Source organism: Heptranchias perlo, chromosome 24 (genome assembly GCF_035084215.1).
Source record: "Heptranchias perlo isolate sHepPer1 chromosome 24, sHepPer1.hap1, whole genome shotgun sequence".
In the NCBI taxonomy this organism is placed as follows: Eukaryota; Metazoa; Chordata; class Chondrichthyes; order Hexanchiformes; family Hexanchidae; genus Heptranchias; species Heptranchias perlo.
This window is the reverse complement of record NC_090348.1, coordinates 42,968,517-42,988,363: the sequence shown is the minus strand read 5'-3', so window position 1 is coordinate 42,988,363 and position 19,847 is coordinate 42,968,517. Positions and strand designations below refer to the sequence as shown.

The 19,847-nt window shown below is 40.2% G+C and overlaps 1 protein-coding gene across 1 annotated transcript in view; it reads right to left on the bottom strand.

Moving 5' to 3' along the window:
• Nucleotides 1-19,847, bottom strand: part of exoc4 (exocyst complex component 4) — a 394,720-nt gene that overhangs the window by 308,454 nt on the left and 66,419 nt on the right. The window contains 2 exon segments of the mRNA XM_068005175.1: nt 546-634; nt 3,146-3,291. Coding sequence (XP_067861276.1) covers nt 546-634; nt 3,146-3,291 — 235 coding nt within the window.

Here is a 19,847-nt window from a genome sequence, read left to right as displayed (position 1 = left end):
TCACAGCTTTGATGGTTTCACCCTCACTAGATCTATCTATCTAATTTTGTGGGTTCACTATCTCTTCAAACTCAAATGGAACTCCCACACTACCACAGCTGCCTTCAGGAAGTTCAGTTTTCTCTTTCATAGCAAATCCTTTTATTTCATAACAGAGGGTTTACTGACAATCCTCAAGCCTATTACAAAACAAAAAAGGTTTGGGTTCACACCATTGCTCCTTTTTAGAACTCTCAGCCGACAGTTCAGCATGAGAACCTAAGAAACAAGAGCAGGAGTAGGCCATATGGCCCCTCATGGCTGATGATCTACCTCAACTCCACTTTCCTGCCCTATCCTCATATCCCTTGATTCCCTTAGTGTCCAAAAATCTATCGATCTCAGTCTTGAATATACTCAAGGACTGAGCATCCACAGCCCTCTATTGTAGAGAATTCCAATGATTCACAACCCCGAGTGAAGAAATTTTTCCTCATCTCGGTTCTAAATGGCCGACCCCTTATCAGCATGTATCAAGTGTACACGGTCTAATGAATTTACTTTACCTTGTAGTTCTCCACTCTTGCTGTACAGCTCCCGCCTTTGCTCACGCAGGTATGCACTCATACTGATAGCATGTGAAGACGACTCAAACCTACAAATGCACACAAACCTTGTTGAAGGACATTCTGTACATATTACAAGTTTACTTCCTTTGAATTTATGTTAAGTAATCAGTATTAATATGCATTTAAAACAGACAGTTTGCACTTCAACATGTTTATATTATGGAACTTGCATCATTTTATATGGTAAAAACACTAGGTATGAGAAGAGACTTGAGATATTGAGACTATTTTCATAAGAGCAGAGAAGGCTAAGAAAAGACTTAAAGTTTTACAACCTATGAAGGGTTTTAGTGTGACTTGGGACAGAGTATGTCTTTTTCATCAATTCAAAAGTGATGAGAGGTTAGCAGAAAAAGAATTATTGGAGCGTGGAATGCTTTGCCACAGGAAAGCAGCTGAAGCAGAGACCACTGCATCTTTTAAGAGAAAAGCAGATAAATATTGGAAGCAGAGGAAGATAAAGGGAGAGAGTAGGACATTGGGATTAATTTTGAATTGCTCTAGCAAACAGCCAGATAAACCATGTGGTAGACAAGATCTGCCAGTGATGATTTGGACGCTGGCTGATGCCAACCCATAGCGAAGAGCCGGCACAGACATGGCGGGCCAAATAGCCTCCTTCCGCGCTGTAAACCTCTAAAGCCAAATATCCTAATGGGTAGTAACTATGTTAAAGCAACTGAAAATGAAAAAATTGTTCTTCACCCAAACCCATAAGACTGCCTCATGAAATAGGGAATTCAGTTTGGGGATGAGAGCATGTTGTTCCAGCACGGGCCAGTGTACAAATGTCCACAACACATTTATTCTGTCAACTCTCATTACATGTCTAGCAAAACACCAGGAAATGCTGGAAAGGACAAAGGGTCTCTACCCAAAACATTAAACTGTTTTTCCTCTTTTTGGATGTTGACAGGACTGTTGTGCGTTTCCAGCAGTTTTGGTTTTTATTTCAGATTTCCAGTATTTGCATTTTTTTTTCTAACTCATTTAGGTTTTATGCATCTCAAAAAGGATTACTTTGTTCTTGAAAATCTTATCCGTAGTCTGTAAAATATCATGTTGTCACTGTTAATAACTTGATAATCCGATTTTGGTTTGATAGATCACATGGAAGTGACAAAAATAATATTTTCATTACACACATGAGCTTTCAGAAACCTGGAAGATTGTTTTAGGCATCAACTCAACAATAACAGTTGCTTATACCATCACCCAAGGGCCCTTTCAAAACGATTTTTATGCATAATTCCCTTGCTATAATACTCACTAGTTACAATATGCAATTTTTATGGCTCCCTTGCTAATAGAAAATTCATCTAAAACAGCACTGCCGTATCAAGCCTCCAGCGAGATGATTTGTGCATCAATCCCAAAGAGAAAATCTTCCATACTGAAGAGATTTTGCTTCTTCCCACAATCAACATTCAGCCCCTCATCTCAGGACATGTACTGGCCATTTTGCACACCTCTCTCACCCCTGTACCAGGTTAATTTCACTCTGCTCCTTGCTGATTCAGGAATCTCTTCAACTCACTTTTGAATCCATTAACACAATCTGCACTTGCTGTGCTAGGTTTCAGAATGCAATCAAACTGTTAGGCTTTAAATTATATTTAGCTTGTCATTTCCTTAGTCCATAAGCATGGAAACACTCAGCAGGTCCGGCAGCGATGTGAGTGAGAAACAAGTGAAAGTTTCAGGTCGATGACCTCTCATCAGAACTACTCCAAGTTGCTACCTTATTGATGGTAGTGAAAGGAACCCTCGGCATGTTGGTCCACAAGGTGACTCCAGCAGGAGGAAAGTTGCTCGAATTTTCTCTAGTGGTGCCAGACAAGCAATGGCGTAATATGAAGATACATGGTACAGTTCCATTGCTAATCTCTGCTTACTGTTGTTTTTAACCTGAAGTTTTCCCATCAAGAAACAATTTCGTAGGCTCTTCTGCCTTTTGTTCTATGCAGAATGCTAACACTACCCACATCAACAAAGCCCCATGCAATGGTAAGATTTCAGCATCATTATTTCCAGAGATAAAATGCAACTCTGTGAAATGAGCATATGGCAGCTAAACTGATAGATCAGAATGCGTTCAGCTAGCCTTTTCATTCCAACCCTTGAGTAGGTTAACACTTGTAAAAAGGTTAAAAATATGCAAGCTAAAAAAAAGTATTTGATAACCCATTTTTAATCAGCTTTCTTCCCACGATTACTGCCTTCCTCTTCCCCATAATAACCTCTTCTAATTAGGAGGAACATAATGGGTTACAGGCTCCTCTGTGGCCATCATTGATGCTGCTCCCATCTTTGCCAAATGGAGGACAGCTTCCAAGGATTTAGTTGGCCCAACTCATTATTCCCCACACTAGCACATAAAAACAACAAACTTCAAAATGTTGCAGAAAGCTCATATGTACTGAAGGAAAAGGGACCAAATAGTTTTTCCGTTTGAAACTAAAACAGTACGAAGATGACATAACCATTTCTCTTCCAAAATATAACAAGCAAAAAAAAATGGGATATATGATTCTTACTTAAAGAGAGACATTTTCGGTCTCTGAGGTCTCTTTTTAGCAAAGAATGCTGCAAAATCACTCCCAGAGCTGGCATAGCTGAGCTGTGATGAAGGTTCGGAGGCAGTACGAGTGTTCTTCACATCTAAGTATTCTGTCAACAGCATCTGTAAGAACAAAACGTTAAGCATTATAAAAAACAGGCATATTATGTTAACTTTACAACATACCCTTCTGCAACACGTCATCACTTCTGTCATTTATAGTCTCAGTCTTGTACGTCCCTGCACAGAGGCAGCTTCTACCAAGCATAAAGACACAAACATACACACCCCTTATGTTGCACTGAAGGGTAGACATGCATGCCATAACTGTCTAGGTTTTTTTCCCTCCATTTTCTACATAATGTGACAATATATGATTGTTCTTGGTGATGTTCAGTGCTGATCAGTACTTACTCTTTTGCCAATTGTACACTGACAACACCATGCATGAGATTACTGAAAAGAGTTTTGGGGAGGGAAAGGGGTGCAATGACATGAAATGTGGAAGCCCTCAAGAAAATGGCAGCAATGTTCACGATCGATATCAGTGACATTCATTAACTTTTTACTGAGGGACAATCTTGAACCATGTCTTGCTTAAAGGCCACTTGTACAAATGCTTGCAACACGAATTACATCATGGAATGACGAAACTTGTGTCAGTGCCCATGATTTCCCATGCAGTACACTTCCAATTTCAAATATGCCTCCTAGGCAGCTGCCCCCTACCTCTCTGGAAGTGTTTTGCTTTGGTTAAAATTATGCCTTTCCCAATTGAGTGGGTTAGAAATCAAGAGTTTTTTTTAAAAAACAAAGCAAAAATAATTCCCTTCTCAGTTTCATGGTGCAATGTCACAGCCACAGTGATCATGTTTCTTTTTAGTTATAATGAGGGTCAACGTTTTAGCAGTGAAACGTGGATGTGAAATCCTCCTGCGCTGTACAATATGCTACCATATAATTTTACAACCATTAGCACTGCAAAAGTTGGTGTCTCTCCATACCCATTCTGAATCCTAATTAAGTCAGAGAGAAATGCAGATTGCAGGAATATATAAGCACTTTGTTCTGTGGATTTATTACATTTTGTAGCATATTAATTACCAATACAGCATATGGTTTGGTATGTATCTGTGCTAATCAAATTGAAGATATCAACAAGATAGTCAGAAAAGAACAAAACGTCCTCCAGGAATTTTGAGCATCACTCTGACAAGTTCCTGCACCATATGAATACACTAAGTAATAAGCTTGAAATTCATTACCCAGAGCAACCCCTATTCATAACCACAATAACCAGCTATGTATACTAGCGAAGCTCCAGCTATGGATATGAAGGAAACAATACAAATAGGTATTTACTCTGCTCGAACCTGAATATGAACATCACTTTGATGCCTGTTAGTCACAATAGTGACTGATGCTACCATTCAGCGTGTATATCTTGGTCTAGCACCATTTGGGAGAAATGTAGCTACTGCAAATGAAAGGGAACAACTTATTTCTTCATGCAAAGATCCAAATACTTTTCCCTGTAATTTTATCTCATCTCCTAAAGGCAGAGACTCGTGTTGTGGTTTCATGGCTGCTGGTAACCCTCTGGCACCTTACCCAAGCTGTTATCTTTCATCTTTGAATATGTGTAAGCTATTCAACCACAAAAGGCATCACAGGTGAGCTGAATCTAGTCATCACTCAATGTTGACACACACGCAATTTTCAGAACGGGCCAATAATGATGAGCAGAAATCTTGGCCAATGAGGGTGACACACTGCAGTGCCCATTATCCTCCAGCTGAGATCCGCCAACCCCTACAAATTTGGGATCAAATCTGAGGCCGTCCTCATCTGCATGGCTCAGTACAAAACCAGGCAATGTGATTTCAAGGCATTAGCTCAATAAGAGAAGCTCCAAAGCGACCCGACTCTAAGATCAAGTTTTAGAGAGAATGCATTTTGGGACAAGGCCGGAACGAAAACTTTTGTAAATCGTCTTTCATATTCTTTGACCAAGTGCTGCACTCCCAATCACCTGACTATTGCTTTGCAGTCAGTGCCTTTTATGGTTAATGACAGCTTGCTGATATGTTGTAAAACCCGTGACCCTACATTTAATTAAATGGCAATGACTACTGAGACAGTCACATATGCTTAATTGGTTCAACAGGAAACCATGAACTTTTGTGCAAGTAATCAAATTTCCATACAAAATGCTATTTGATTAATAAGTATAGGCCTGAAAATTTCAGTGGTCAAATGGAACCCATCTTCTGAGCAGACAAAAATAAACCGAAGGGTCAAAACAGAGCACAGAGTGATGACGGGTTTGAGCTCCCCTGTGATGTTCTCCGGAGTAGCTCATCAAATGTGACCAGAATGTGTTACAATTACAAGACCTGCTTTGGTACAATCCCATTATTTATACCAAATGAAATGGAGATAGAAAATTAAACCAAGGAATTGAATGCGAAGGTTCAAGCACACCCCAAAGTCCAATTGATTGAACAGTGGAAAACATTCCTCATTTGGTGAGGTGAGAGTGACTGCCCTTGACATCAAGGCAGCATTTGACCGAGTGTGGCACCAAGGAGCCCTAGTAAAATTGAAGTCAATGGGAATCAGGGGGAAAACTCTCCAGTGGCTGGAGTCATACCTAGCACAAAGGAAGATGATAGTGGTTGTTGGAGGCCAATCATCTCAGCCCCAGAACATTGCTGCAGGAGTTCCTCAGGGCAGTGTCCTAGGCCCAACCATCTTCAGCTGCTTCATCAATGACCTTCCCTCCATCATAAGGTCAGAAATGGGGATGTTCGCTGATGATTGCACAGTGTTCAGTTCCATTCGCAACCCCTCAAATAATGAAGCAGTCCGAGCCCGCATGCAGCAAGACCTGGACAACATCCAGGCTTGGGTTCATAAGTGGCAAGTAACAGTCGCGCCAGATAAGTGCCAGGCAATGACCATCTCCAACAGGAGAGAGTCCAACCACCTCCCCTTGACATTCAACGGCATTACCATCGCCAAATCCCCCACCATCAACATCCTGGGGGTCACCATTGACCAGAAACTTAACTGGACCAGCCATATAAATACTGTGGCTACGAGAGCAGGTCAGAGGCTGGGTATTCTGCGGCGAGTGACTCACCTCCTGACTCCCCAAAGCCTTTCCACCATCTACAAGGCACAAGTCAGGAGTGTGATGGAATACTCTCCACTTGCCTGGATGAGTGCAGCTCCAACAACACTCAAGAAGCTCGACACCATCCAAGATAAAGCAGCCCGCTTGATTGGCACCCCATCCACTACCCTAAACATTCACTCCCTTCGCCACCGGCGCACTGTGGCTGCAGTGTGTACCATCCACAGGATGAACTGCAGCAACTCGCCAAGGCTTCTTCGACAGCACCTCCCAAACCCGCGGCCTCTACCACCGAGAAGGACAAGAGCAGCAGGCACATGGGAACAACACCACCTGCACGTTCCCCTCCAAGTCACACACCATCCAGACTTGGAAATATATTGCCGTTTCTTCATCGTCACTGGGTCAAAATCCTGGAACTCCCATCCTAACAGCACCGTGGGAGAACCGGCACCACACGGACTGCAGCGGTTCAAGGCGGCGGCTCACCTTCTCAAGGGCAATTAGGGATGGCCAATAAATGCCGGCCTCGCCAGCGACGCCCACATCCCATGAACGAATAAAAAAAACATTTTATTTGGGTTTTTTGGGAATCAGGTTAAAGGTGCTTCTACTCCATACAAGTGCAACTGACTGCAGATGTACTGATTTCATTCTATCAGCTACACTCCATAGTATAAAAAATCTCTCATGTTCACATAAATGCCTTTTATAATGTTCCTTATTGCTCGGGTCTCATGCAGTTAGCAAGATAAACTCATTGGATTATTTCACATCAGTGGCCAGGAATTCATGGTTTTTACTGGATCTTTCATGCTGCCATGAGTCTATCTGGTGCAGTAAACACACTGTTTCAATGCAATTCCTGGAAGTGTAATCTTAAACATTACTTTGAAAGTTTGGGCATCATGAAGTCACTACTTGTTGACAATGATAGACTTCACACATGTGCAATCGCCAAACTATCACAGGCAGTCTGCGCATTTGTACAACTCCAATGCAAATGTGGGAGAGCAGTACACTTCGGTGGCTCTGTGACCAGCAGCATAAAAGCAGCTAGCTACCCATAAAAATGTGGGTCTACAAATATGTTAGTTTGATTATATAATCATTACACTTACAGTCCAACATTACTGAAGCAATAAGCATGGCTCAAGGGCAACGAATGTGATCCCCAAAATTACTTCGATTTTCACTTCTTAGTCAGAGATTCCAAAGGACCTTTTTTTCCCCCATTCATTCATGGGATGTGGGCGTCACTGGCGAGGCCGGCATTTATTGCTCATCCCTAAATGCCCTTGAGAAGGTGTGGTGAGCCGCCTTCTTGAACCGCTGCAGTCTGTGTGGTGAAGGTTCTCCCACAGTGCTGTTAGGTAGGGAGTTCCAGAATTTTGATCCAGTGTAACCTTGCCCAACAATTCAAAAATTTCTCCAGTCCCCATGTTAAAAGTGCACAATTGCTCATCAGTATCTTTTTTTCCCCCATTTAAAACGAGACTTTCATCCCTTCAGGATAGGGTCGATTTGAACCCTGGTCCCAGAAGGAAAAGGATTATCTACCACATAACAGCATAACAGTTGAAGTGATTACACTGAAAAAAAAGAAAGTACTTCATTGGCTGTAAAGCGCTTTGGGAGGTCCTGAAGTCATGAAAGGTGCTATGTAAATGCAAGTCTGTCTTTTTTTCCCCAAAGCCCTCCCTCAAATTGTGCAAGTTTTTTTTTAAAAATCAGTAAACGCACGAATTAAAAATGGTTAAATACACAAATTAACAACTTGCTGTTATGGAATGTAAAACTCAAGTCTGGTAAAAATCTAATTCATTATTTTTTCCTAAAGCTCACAAAAAGCACCCAAAGCTACAAAAGTGTACACACACCCTTTCCTGTGTGTTCACTTTCAAAATACTTTAGTTTGATGACAGTCATCTCATTTACAGTCTGATGTTATAGAAGCAATAACCATGGCTTATGGATGGCACAATGTTTGCTTCATATGTGAGGGATTTGTAAAATTAAGTCTCAACTGTCAAGTATCCAGCCACCTCATTGTACATTTGCCTTTTGATCCAACTATTGGCGAACTCCAAGTTTACGATTTATAAAAAGAGGTTCAATTGTTTATCGGAGGTGGACAGGGAGGGAGATCCCAGAGCCGGGTAAAATGTTAACAGCTTTTCAGGTTAAAAACTTAGGTTAGTTACAAAATATTACACTTAATTCTAATCCAGACACAGTCTAAACTAACAGCCAAGGATTTTAAGACTATAATTGCTGACCCTGCCTCAAAATAAAATCAGTTAGAAATATTTCCATCTATGAGCATTGTTCTCTTAACTCCCAATTATTGAGAGTATATCCTTAGAAAAAGACAACAATAATGCCAACATCATAAAGACATATAAGATTTGGAATGCTCAAGAGCATGGCATGACCGGTAAAGTAAAAGGGAGCTCGACACCCAGTGTGTTTGCTTAACATTGTTCCTAATCAACTTGCCTGGAATACGAACTTTAGGCAATTGTTCTCCATTCCATGTGTAGCTTATTGGCAAGTGTATTGCATTAACAAGCTGCTCAGCTAAAACTAGATATTAAAATTTGTGCCATTTTCGAAACAGGATGGAAGGGTTCTTTAATGACTAATTGAATTGCTTTCACTGATGGAATGCCTCACACATGTGAAATATCACAGATTCCACAAAGGAGGAAAGCACTGTACCATCAGAACACCTAAACAAAGGTTAATGCAACCTGAAAACAGCTGCTGCACTAAAGGGAGAGGACAATGATAGAAATTAACAATTCACTGTTTCTTGTCTCAGTAAATTGTAGCTGTCAATGGAAGTCTTTTCCTGGTTACTTTACTTTGCACCAATTTACAAAAAGCACAGAATTATGATGTCAATACACCCCAGCAGATGGAAAATCATATTTTTCCTCTACACTTTCTTTTGCAATTTAAATAGCAGTAAAGAGGAAAACAGTGATGAATGTCAAGTCTCCAGACATACAAACTATAAATTACAGAATGGTTGAGACATCTGATTTAAGGTGATAAACATTAGTTGCTATATTTCAATATGTGGAGGTTTGATGAAAAACATCTGACAGCAGGCTTGAGCTTTGAAGGGATGTTAAGAAATCTTGGCAATGACAAAATTTATGTGCACCGTTGAAACCTTGAGCCTATCCTGTCTTATCAAAATTTCCAGGCTTAAGCAGGATGTTCTGTAAATTAAGCTAATGACAGTGCTGGCAATATTCATCACCTTAACAACTTGATTTTACAAGCACAACTGAAAAAAAATGCAAACATCGAAAGCTTCCCGTTAACTGCTGGAAAAACCAGTACAGCATTAATGTATTAAGTATTGCATCATATGTCTTTAAACTCAAGAGATTTGCACGAGTCAAATGGGTTGTTAGGAGATGGTGCACATGCAGCATGAATGGTAACAAAAGATATTCAAAGACGATCTGTTTGTTCGCTGTGTGCCATCAGAATATCTGGTACTTGCAATCTTTATTGTAATTCTCCTGTAACATTGTATCAATCCAGTGATGTGAGCACAAAATCTAGGCTGACACTCCAGTGCAGTACTGAGGGAGTGCTGCACTGTCGAAGGTTACATCTTCCTGACGCGACGTTAAACCAAGGCCCCGTCTGCCCTCTCGGGTGGACGTAAAAGATCCCATGATACTAATCAAAAGAATAGCAGGGGAGTTCTCCCCAGGGTCCTAGCCAATATTTATTCCTTAACCAACATCACTTAAAAAAAAATTATCTGGTCATTATCACATTGCTGTTTGTGGGACTTTGCTCTGTGCAAATTGGCTGCCACATTTCCTACATTACAACAGTGACCACACTTCAGAAGTACTTCATTGGCTGTGAAGCGCTTTGGGACATCCTGAGGTAGTGAAAAGCACGATATAAATGCAAGTCCTTTTTTCTTCTTTCACTGCAATTAAAGCATATATATTGACTTGAACAGATATATTACGGGTAAATCAAATGGAGTACCAAAAGAGGACACAAAGTTTAGATTCATGACTGCAACTTTCTACACCATAAATTCCAATCTGACCTTGGACCAGGTATTTGGAGCCAAGTGGGGATCAGAAATCAGCAGCCAATCTGTTTAACTATGCGGGAGTGAGTGCCCAGATTTGCTCATCCACCTGTTGGTCAGAAGAGACTTGGTGATTTATCTAATTATTGAGTTAAAGGAGTTTTTATTTACTTGTGATTAGATGTCACAAAATTAATAAGTTGTGTTGTGTCAAAATAGGAGGCAAGCAGTGAAAATAATGATTTTTTTTTTAAAATACAGTCACCAACATACAGTTAAACTAACTTTAAAGGTCACACTTGTCATAAATTCCAAAGCAAAAAGAAGTGTGATGGATTATTGATGAGATACTGAAAAGAAAAATAACAATGACATTTAGTGCAAGGCAAACCAATTAAGGTGCATGTTTATTGAGATTCTACACAGTCCTTTTGCAAGGATTGGAAAATTCCCTAAGGTGTGTATTAAAAAATAAATTAAAAGAAACACTTTGTTTCTAATGTCAAGTTCTTAAAGCAGTTATGATTTCTCTTCATTTGAAAGCAAATGATCACCATTACGATCAACATCTGGAGTCACGATTTATTTTTCAAGAAATTTGCAAAAAGGCTGCTTTCAAAAAATGCATCCAAATTTTCTGATAAACGTCTTTGCATCACACAAGGAATTCCTTCTGTCGCCTACCTTAAGGCTTGAAGCAGCTGGATCAACGTGTGGGACAGAAATCCCACAAGGTTGTCCAAAACAATGATGGTCAGAGTCCACTGAGCCCATCTTAAAACTGTAAAATATATAGAGGGTGAAATTACTTACATTAAGAATTTTACCAAAAACATACGCAAAAGTAAAACAAAAAGGGTAAACCGCACAGGAGAAATTCACCCCATAGTGAAAACAAAAATTGCAGCAGGTTTGATTGTTGAATATACCAAAATCACCCACATTTGTGTTGCAAAGACTCCTACCAGAAAAGTTTGTTGTGTTCTTTTGTAGATCTCTTGTGGAAGAGCCAACTCTTTTACATTTACCATTAAAAGTCATAGTTTATTGCTGTTTTCAGGAATTATTTTATTGCCAATAGTTGGCAAATGGCGAGAAAGGAGAAATAAATTGCCTTTACAAAGCAATTATTGCATCACTCGACATTCAGTCAGCTCTGCACCACGCTCAAACTCTCACCTGAAACCTCTCCATTTTTCTGCTTCTCTCCCTACCTTCAAAAGCTTCACCAAAATAACTGATCAATGTCCATCTTGAAAGTCTTGAGTCATCTGAAGATGATTGTAAGACTGCAGTTGCCCTCTCTACCCACAGATAGAGGCTACTCCACTCAAATCAGAGACAAGTTTTGGGATCAGGGAACATGAGATAGCTTTCTTCTTCACTCTCAACGTTGTAGGCCATGTATTTACAAAATTCATGGCTAACTATAATGAGAAACTGACCAATCATGATAGTTACAAAACAGATCGTAATTCATTAGATATCATAAGTAAAGACAATACCTTTGTCCAATGTCTGACATCCTTTTGGATTGCCTCTTGTCAAATTGGGGTACAGTTTCTGCAGGGGATCCCTGATCCCCTACCACATCTCAAGAAACCCCCGAGAAATAGCATAAACAGGAGATCGGGGAACCTCCATACCTTCTGATTTGCCATGAGCAACATCACAGAAAGTCTGCTAGCAATAGAAAAAAAAATGAAATGACAGGATTCAAGCAAGAGATGGGTGGAAAAAAGTCAAGAGAAATTTCACAGGAACCAAGAGAAATGACAAGAAAAAAACGTCAAGTGGAATTAAAAATCAGAGCGTCAAAGATAGAAAAGAAAACATTAAAAAAAACTCATCACGTAAAAAAGCTCAAGCAAACCAAAAGGAAAAATAAGAGAGTCAGAGAAAATGATTCGAAGTACTCTAAGAATATTAAAAACATGGAAATTTAAGAGGGTGTAAAAACACTTACAAGACAGAACATGTGCAACTTGTTCAATTGGAAAAACACACCATTATTGCTCGGCTCAGTCACCATATTGGGCCCTACACATTGCATTTAACATCGTACATGGGCACGTAGGATTCAACAGTGGTGTAGTACACTGTCATGTGTCTTTTCTGCTGAAGCGACAGAGTTGGAGTTGGTCTAGGTTCGAGCTTGGGAGGCCAGCAAGTAGCTCAGTGGAGAAATCAAGTCTGGAGGAAACACAAATGTGTGTGAAAACCCATGTACAGCAGGGTTCTGCACTTCTTCCAAAGAAATATCCAACACAATTCTATGTGGAATAGAACGGGTTTAATAATAAACAGTATCTTATAATACAAGTCAGATTACAGTCGCACTTGGGATTTTGCCTTGCCTGCTTCTCCCCTCCACACAAAACTGTGAGGTTCCCTCCCCTTCCCCAAGGTTCATGGAGCTACAATTCCACCTTCCAACAGTTCACCGCCTTGAATTCTTACATATGCATAAGGGAAGAGGAAGAGAAAGCCAAGGCAGCCACAACAGTATCGATCTTTGGGCTGAAAAAGTATGTAAGCTTCTCGCAGTTAGCGCTGGAGGCAAGAATGGAAAGGTGGGAGAAGGGGACCAAAGAAGCCAGATCGGTGATTCGAAACAGGATCTGAGATTCTTTTTACCCTTCAAGATGGTACTGCAGTAGGATATTTATGGTGTGAGTCGTAGTATTGATTGAGATTGTCCAGCCAGATCTGGCCGTGGATGACCAGGCTAGTCATGCACCAAACACGTTCAGATTTGAGTTGTGGAGGTGGGAACTGTACTGAGGGATGGTATGGGTGGGAGACGATGAGTGAGTTGGTGGAGAATGCAGTTTTTATACTGACAGGAGCATGTTGAGAGACTGCTGCTCAAGTAGAAAGCTGTGCCAGTGAGCACCACTCCACATTCTTCTTTCAGAGTACGTTGGCAATCTATTCTGGGCCCAGTGGAAGGTCCAGAGAATGGAAGCCCACAATTTATTCTGCCTCCAACAGTACCTCTACAGAAAAAAGATGTGCACAGGTGAACGCTTTCAACTGCATAAGATGTGTGTAAAACCACCATCAGAAGCCTTGTTTACAATAGTACTCTTGAGCTGTTCTAATATTAATTGCTGGAGATTTCAGTTAGTGTAAATCTGGCCATTTACACTGCTGTTCACAGCTTTATGTACATTAAATATATAAAATAAAAGCATTGTGCGAATGCTGTCGTTAGAATTTACTGAAAATTCAGATATACTGGGGGGAATTTTTCTCCAACAGTATTTCTCTCCAGGTCTGAACCAAGATTTTTAATCATTATTTCTAGGATTACTACTTGTGGTCATGATTTCTTTATTATCACTCTTTGCGAAAGCCCACTTACCATTAGGTATTAATAGAAATGCCATCAGAACAGGCTTGCCAAAAAAAGTGTCTGCAAAAGAGACAGTACAATATCTCAAATTGATTGATAAGCTTTCCAACAACTTGCACCATAGTTACCATGCCACACCAACTCAAAAAAATGTGCTAATGGTAGTGCAGTTTTAAGATTTCATCCAGCACCAAGTCCTACCTAAAATGATCCATTATACCAGACAGTCCATTTTGATTATCACTGCGTAATAAATTACAATCACAATTGGATGCAATTAAGGCCCTTTGCCAATACGTGGAGTGAGAGAATGTAATTCAAAACAGAAACTCAAGCATTCTCAAAATAGCATTTGAAAAGACACCTTAGGTACAGAACCATATTCAAGAGACAACAGATTTTTCACTAACAACTCAATACTTCTGCTACCAAGGTACCAGCTGTGCACAATGATAAGTAACTATGCATTTTATGCTCAGATATTGGCGCAGTTCTTAAAACTAGTGTAACAAGTTTAAAAAGAATATTCTGCGTTATCACAGAACATTGCAAGGCTGAGAGATTGTCATTTGCCTCCCAGCTGTCTGGCAATGTCAACAGAGTGATACAAATGAGGCAGGTCAGAATGATAAGTCAATGGGGGTGCCTAGAAGCTCCATTTAAAACTTTTCTAACCAGTAAACTGACATATTGAAAAATACATCAAGGACTTATTTGGGGGAAAAATGATAGGGAAATACAGTGATATGTCAACTTGCAAGTTTAAACATATAGATCTTTTAAATAGAAATAAGATAAAAACTGGGGGAAGTAAAGTCAACTCAGTCTGCTGGCAAAGGAATAAACAGCTACTTTGGCAAGGCTCATCGCCTTGCTTTTATCCATAGATAAAACCGGTTTCCCAAATGCCCTGGTCTCTACTTTGCCCATAATAAACCGCACTTCCAAATCTAATCTCCTTATCTCCTTTAAATGCTATTCCATTTCCTTTGGGGTGATCTCAACGTTTCTCACACCTGCTGCAAACTTAAAGTGTTTCACCCAAGTTAAAGGAAATTCATGTGCTATATGAAGGCGTCCTGTGATGGATCAGAGATCTGTTCTGTTTAATTTTAATGTCGATATAAGCATAGAAGTTTACAACACAAAAAGAGGCCATTTGGCCCAATGTGTACATGACAGCTCTTTGATAGAGCAATCAAAAAGAAAAAGAAAGAATTTGTATTCAGACAGTGCATTTCATGACCTCACGACATCCCAAAGCACTTTACAACCAATGAAATGTAGTCGCTGTTGTAATGTAGGAAACGCAGCAGCCAATTTGAACACAGCAAGGTCCTATAAACAGTAATGTGATAAATGACCAGATCATTTGTTTTAGGTGTTGAGAAATAAATATTGGTGAGGACACGGGAGAACTTCGCTGCTCTACTTCGAATAATGCCACAGGATATCTTACATAGAATCATAGAAGTTTACAACATGGAAACAGGCCCTTCGGCCCAACATGTCCATGTCGCCCAGTTTATACCACTAAGCTAGTCCCAATTGCCTGCACTTGGCCGATATCCCTCTATACCCATCTTACCCACCTGAGAACTCAAGTTAAGTGTAGGGCAGACCAGGCAGGGGTGACATATTACCATCCTTTAAGAACAGAGAACCAGTTGGGTGTTTTTATAATGCTGGCTTATAAATTACCAAATTTATTGATTTCAATTGCACAACTTGCCATCTTGGGACTTGAACTCAGATTTTGCTAGTCCAGTATCATAACCATTATACCACCCTACCCAGAACGCTATACATGCTCTACGCCTTCAATGTTCTTTCCATCACGGAGTCCAAAACTGCACCCTGTACTCTAACTCTGGTCCAGCCATTACCTGATACAAATTTGTTATACTCTTTGCTCCTGTGCTATATGTCCATATTTATAGAATCCAAATGCTTATAGTCCTTTTTTTTAAAAATGGTTTTATCGACCTTCAGTCTCACTTACAAGGAATAACATATCTGAATCCCTCGGTCTTTCTCCACACCTTTCAGCATCTTTCCATTGAATTCATACTCAGTCTTTCTTTTTCCTTCCAAAATGCATTACTCCACACTTCTCTGCATCTGCCAACCTGTCGGTATCCTTCTGAAGTGTTTTACAGTTTTGCTTTTGACAATATATGTTGTAGTTATGCCACTATTGTAACCACTTTAAATCGATCACTGCACTCAAAGATTCTCTACTATCCTTCTGTCGATGCATAAGGAAAGAGAGAATAAACATAAAAGCCTGCCGAACAACAGTTGATAACTACCAGGCATATGCATCTGGATAGTGAGTTGTTAAGCCCATATAAATGATAATGCCACTTCATATTAATTGCCAGGCTGCAAGAAGACAGACAGACGAATTGTTTATCAGATGTTCAGCTCTGCTTTGTCCTGGTGGGTATCTTGCTCGAAGTAGGTTGTGGGAGACCACCCTGTGCCCTAGCACCCACCTTTGATTAACAGTTTTGTCCAATTGTGAAAAAATACATTTTTGATCTTCCTTTTTCACCACTTGGACTTCAAAAGATAAGAATATTAAATAGTTGACAGATTTTTGAGTTATCGTATCCATGTACTGCTGCACAGGTGGAGGCAAAGGAAGCACTCCATATGTTATCCTTTGACAAGAATTTCATCAAGAACACCGTTGGTTAAAGTACTGTGAAGAACTGATAAAGGCTTCTGGAATTTTACAGTTCTGAAAAAAAAGTGCCATAAGGCATTATAAGCAAATGAAACCTGCTGGGTCTGTTCTTGCTTGTCTGTGGAAGAAATCCTTTGCACTGGGTGGAAGAATAGGTATCCAGGGAGAACCTGAATTTAATACTTCATTCCACCTACCAATTAATCAATGTAGCAAAAGCATTTTTTCGGTTTATAACTGATGCTTGAAATCCAGGTCACTCGGAAATGTGTGATAATTTATCTGATCCTTCACTGGGGAATTTAAGAGTTTTGTGGAAGCTGAGGATTCTTCTTTTTATGAAGAAAAAAGGGCTATTTTTACACACAACCTCCCAAAATAATAAGGGTTACAGACACCCATCACCAACGTACTTTTGGGACAGAAGAGGGAACTTCAAAAGGCAGCCTTTTTGATCATGCTGTGCACAGGAAGGAGTTAAGAGGTTCCACTTCTATGTACAGAGGTAAGTACTGCCAGTGAATGTCAGAGTTATTAGAAGTCATTAATACATTCAAGAGAGCAGTAGCTTTTCAAGCAAATGGTTAAATATTTAAATTACAATAACATGAAATGTTTGAACTGGTGGTGCCTGCAAAATGTCAACTTATGTAGTGTATTTTTATGTATTCAACAGTCTGTACTAATTGGGTAGCTGGATGCACAAAGAAATAAAACCCTTCTTCCATTGCATTAAAACTTTCCATCAATGCACTTTTCTCAGCCCCCACCTTCCCCCATATTGTGATGTTTGGTGTACACTGGGAGGCACACAGTACAAAAGCAAGGAAATTATGTTAAACCTTTATAAAACACTGGTTCGGCCTCTGCTGGAGTATTGTGTTCAATCCTGGGTATCACACTTTAGGATGGATGTCACTGCAGAAGAGATTTACTAGAATGGTACCAGGGATGAGGGACTTCAGTTATATGGAAAGACTGGAGAAGTTAGGGTTGTTCTCCTTAGAACAGTAAAGATTATGGGTAGGTTTGATGGAGGTGTTCAAAATCATGAACGGTTTTGACAGAGTAAACAAGGAGAAACTGTTTCCAGTACCAGATGGGTAGGTGATCAGAGGAACCAGATTTAAGGTTTTCAGCACAAGAGCCAGAGGCGACATGAGAAAATATATAGATTTTTTTTTTAACACAGCGAGTTGTAATGGTCTGGAATGCGCTGCCTGAAAGGGTGGTTGAAGTAGTTTCAATAGTAACTTTCAAAAGGGAATTGGATAAATAATTGAAGGGAAAAAATGTACAAGGCTATGGGGAAAGAGCAGGGGAATGGGACTAATAGGATAGCTCTTTCAAAGAGCTGCCACAGGCATGATGGGCCGAATGGCCTCCTCCTGTGCTGTACCTACTATTATATTATAAGTAGAACCCATTACTCAATCTACAGCTGTGGAAACATAAGGTATAGTCCATCAATCATTAATCTACATGAAGTTTCAAACGAAATGCCATCAATAGCCACGTCATCAAGATGGTCCTGGAAAGGTGGATTGTGCAGAGTGAAAGAGAAGAGAAGAAAAGAGTGATTCAACGTGATCTCAGCAATACTTCTGTGCTGCAAAAAAGTCATTTCACCAGAGGTCATTTGCTTCTACTTTCCATACACACACCATTGCTTTCTTTCTTCTGAACTTTGCAAAGACCTGCAATTTGCCAATCATCCCAGTGCTGGCGGTGTCTTGACTCAAAGAGTGTGCAAAATGCAAGGTTATTTATTAATACAAAGGAGGTCCGGCCATCTGCAACACATGCAGGATCATAGAAGGTGTAAAATATTTGCCCAAAGTTCATCAAAAGCTGATGAGCACAGGCACAATCACTTAAACACACAAGCACCTCCCACTGAATGACCCATAAGTCAAAACCAGCACTGAAGTTATGGAGTTGCACAAATCTGCTTAATCACTTTTTATAGGTTTAAGAACATGGATGAGATGAGAAAAAAAGGTAAGCGGTTCCAAAAAAATTGAGATGAAGAGGAGTGGAAGGATATAATTTTCAAAATTGATTTTGAGTTTACTCTATACAGTTCTCAGCACAGGTTCCCAAAACATATCTCAAATTTGGTATTAATTCAACATAGATTAGGGAAAGAAACAGTGTGAAGGGTGGAACAGCCAACCAACTAAAGACAAGTCAAGACATGTCCTTGCTAGCAATTGACTTCCTATTGTACAGATATAAATTGGGTATTAAACAAAGCCCAAGAAAAATATACATAATATAATTAGCTTTGAATCGGTGAACCACAAACAGAGACAACCAGTCTAGGAAACAAAGATCAGTCAAATACAGAAATGTCACATAGGGTTCGAGTGAACAAAGACAACAATCTTTGTGGGGAAATGGCTGTTTCAAAGCCAGTTGTCATTAAGTGGTGTTGCAATGGCAAAGACGAATCAATCTATGTGTATTGGTTAAGTTTTGTTAAGTGTGTCCAGGGTATGAGGAAAAGGTAGCCTAAAGGGAATCATGCTTTGGCTGTTGGTTGTGCACAATATTGAAGCTGCAGTCTCTACTGTATCCAGAGGCAGGCTGGAATTAAAGAATGCATATCTACATTTGACTTTTTCCCCCTTTGTTAAACTGCTCTCAACAAAGGATAGTGTTGGCCAGGGGATGCAGAAACTACTGAGTTTATTCCGAACTGCTGACACACAGGCAAAAGCAACTTTTGAACTGAAGTAACCCGAGTTCAGTTGCTGGCCTGAGCTGGCTGGAACCGGTTTGAATTAGCGAAGTTTCATGAAAGACAAAGGAGATGTGATAAGACACAAGTCCTTATTTAGAAAAGGAGTAATGACGTAATGCTACCTAAGTCCTTGGGACAGAGCCAATGAGGAGAAGACACGGACGAGGCGAGCAAGCGTAAAACCAACGGAAGAGAGAGACAGCACAGCTTGAAGAGATAAGATTCGGAATAAGAATGAAGAAGCTCGGGCGTGGAGCCAGCGAAGACTCCAGAGACCAACCATCGCGGAAGTGGAAGAACCGATGTCAGAGACGACGTCGAAAGAGAGAGAGAGAGAGAGAGAGAACGGAATGCCTGGCCAGCGTCAGCTCTCCTTTTCGGGTATTAGCCTTGATATTCTGTGACCGCTCAGGGAGTGTCAGAGAAACCTAGTGGGTGTGCGTTTAGATCCTAGTTTGGGTATAAAACTGTATAACCTGGTGCAAACTGCATGTCTATATCTAACCAGACGTATAAGCTATATGGATATGATCCAACGACGTGAATAAAGCGAATTGAGAGTTAAGAGAGAATTGACTCTTCTCCTCTTTGTCCTAAGCCAATAACCGTAACCGGTGATCTCCGGTCAACAATAGACTTTCTTTTTATTGGAAGAAGCCTACCGTATTC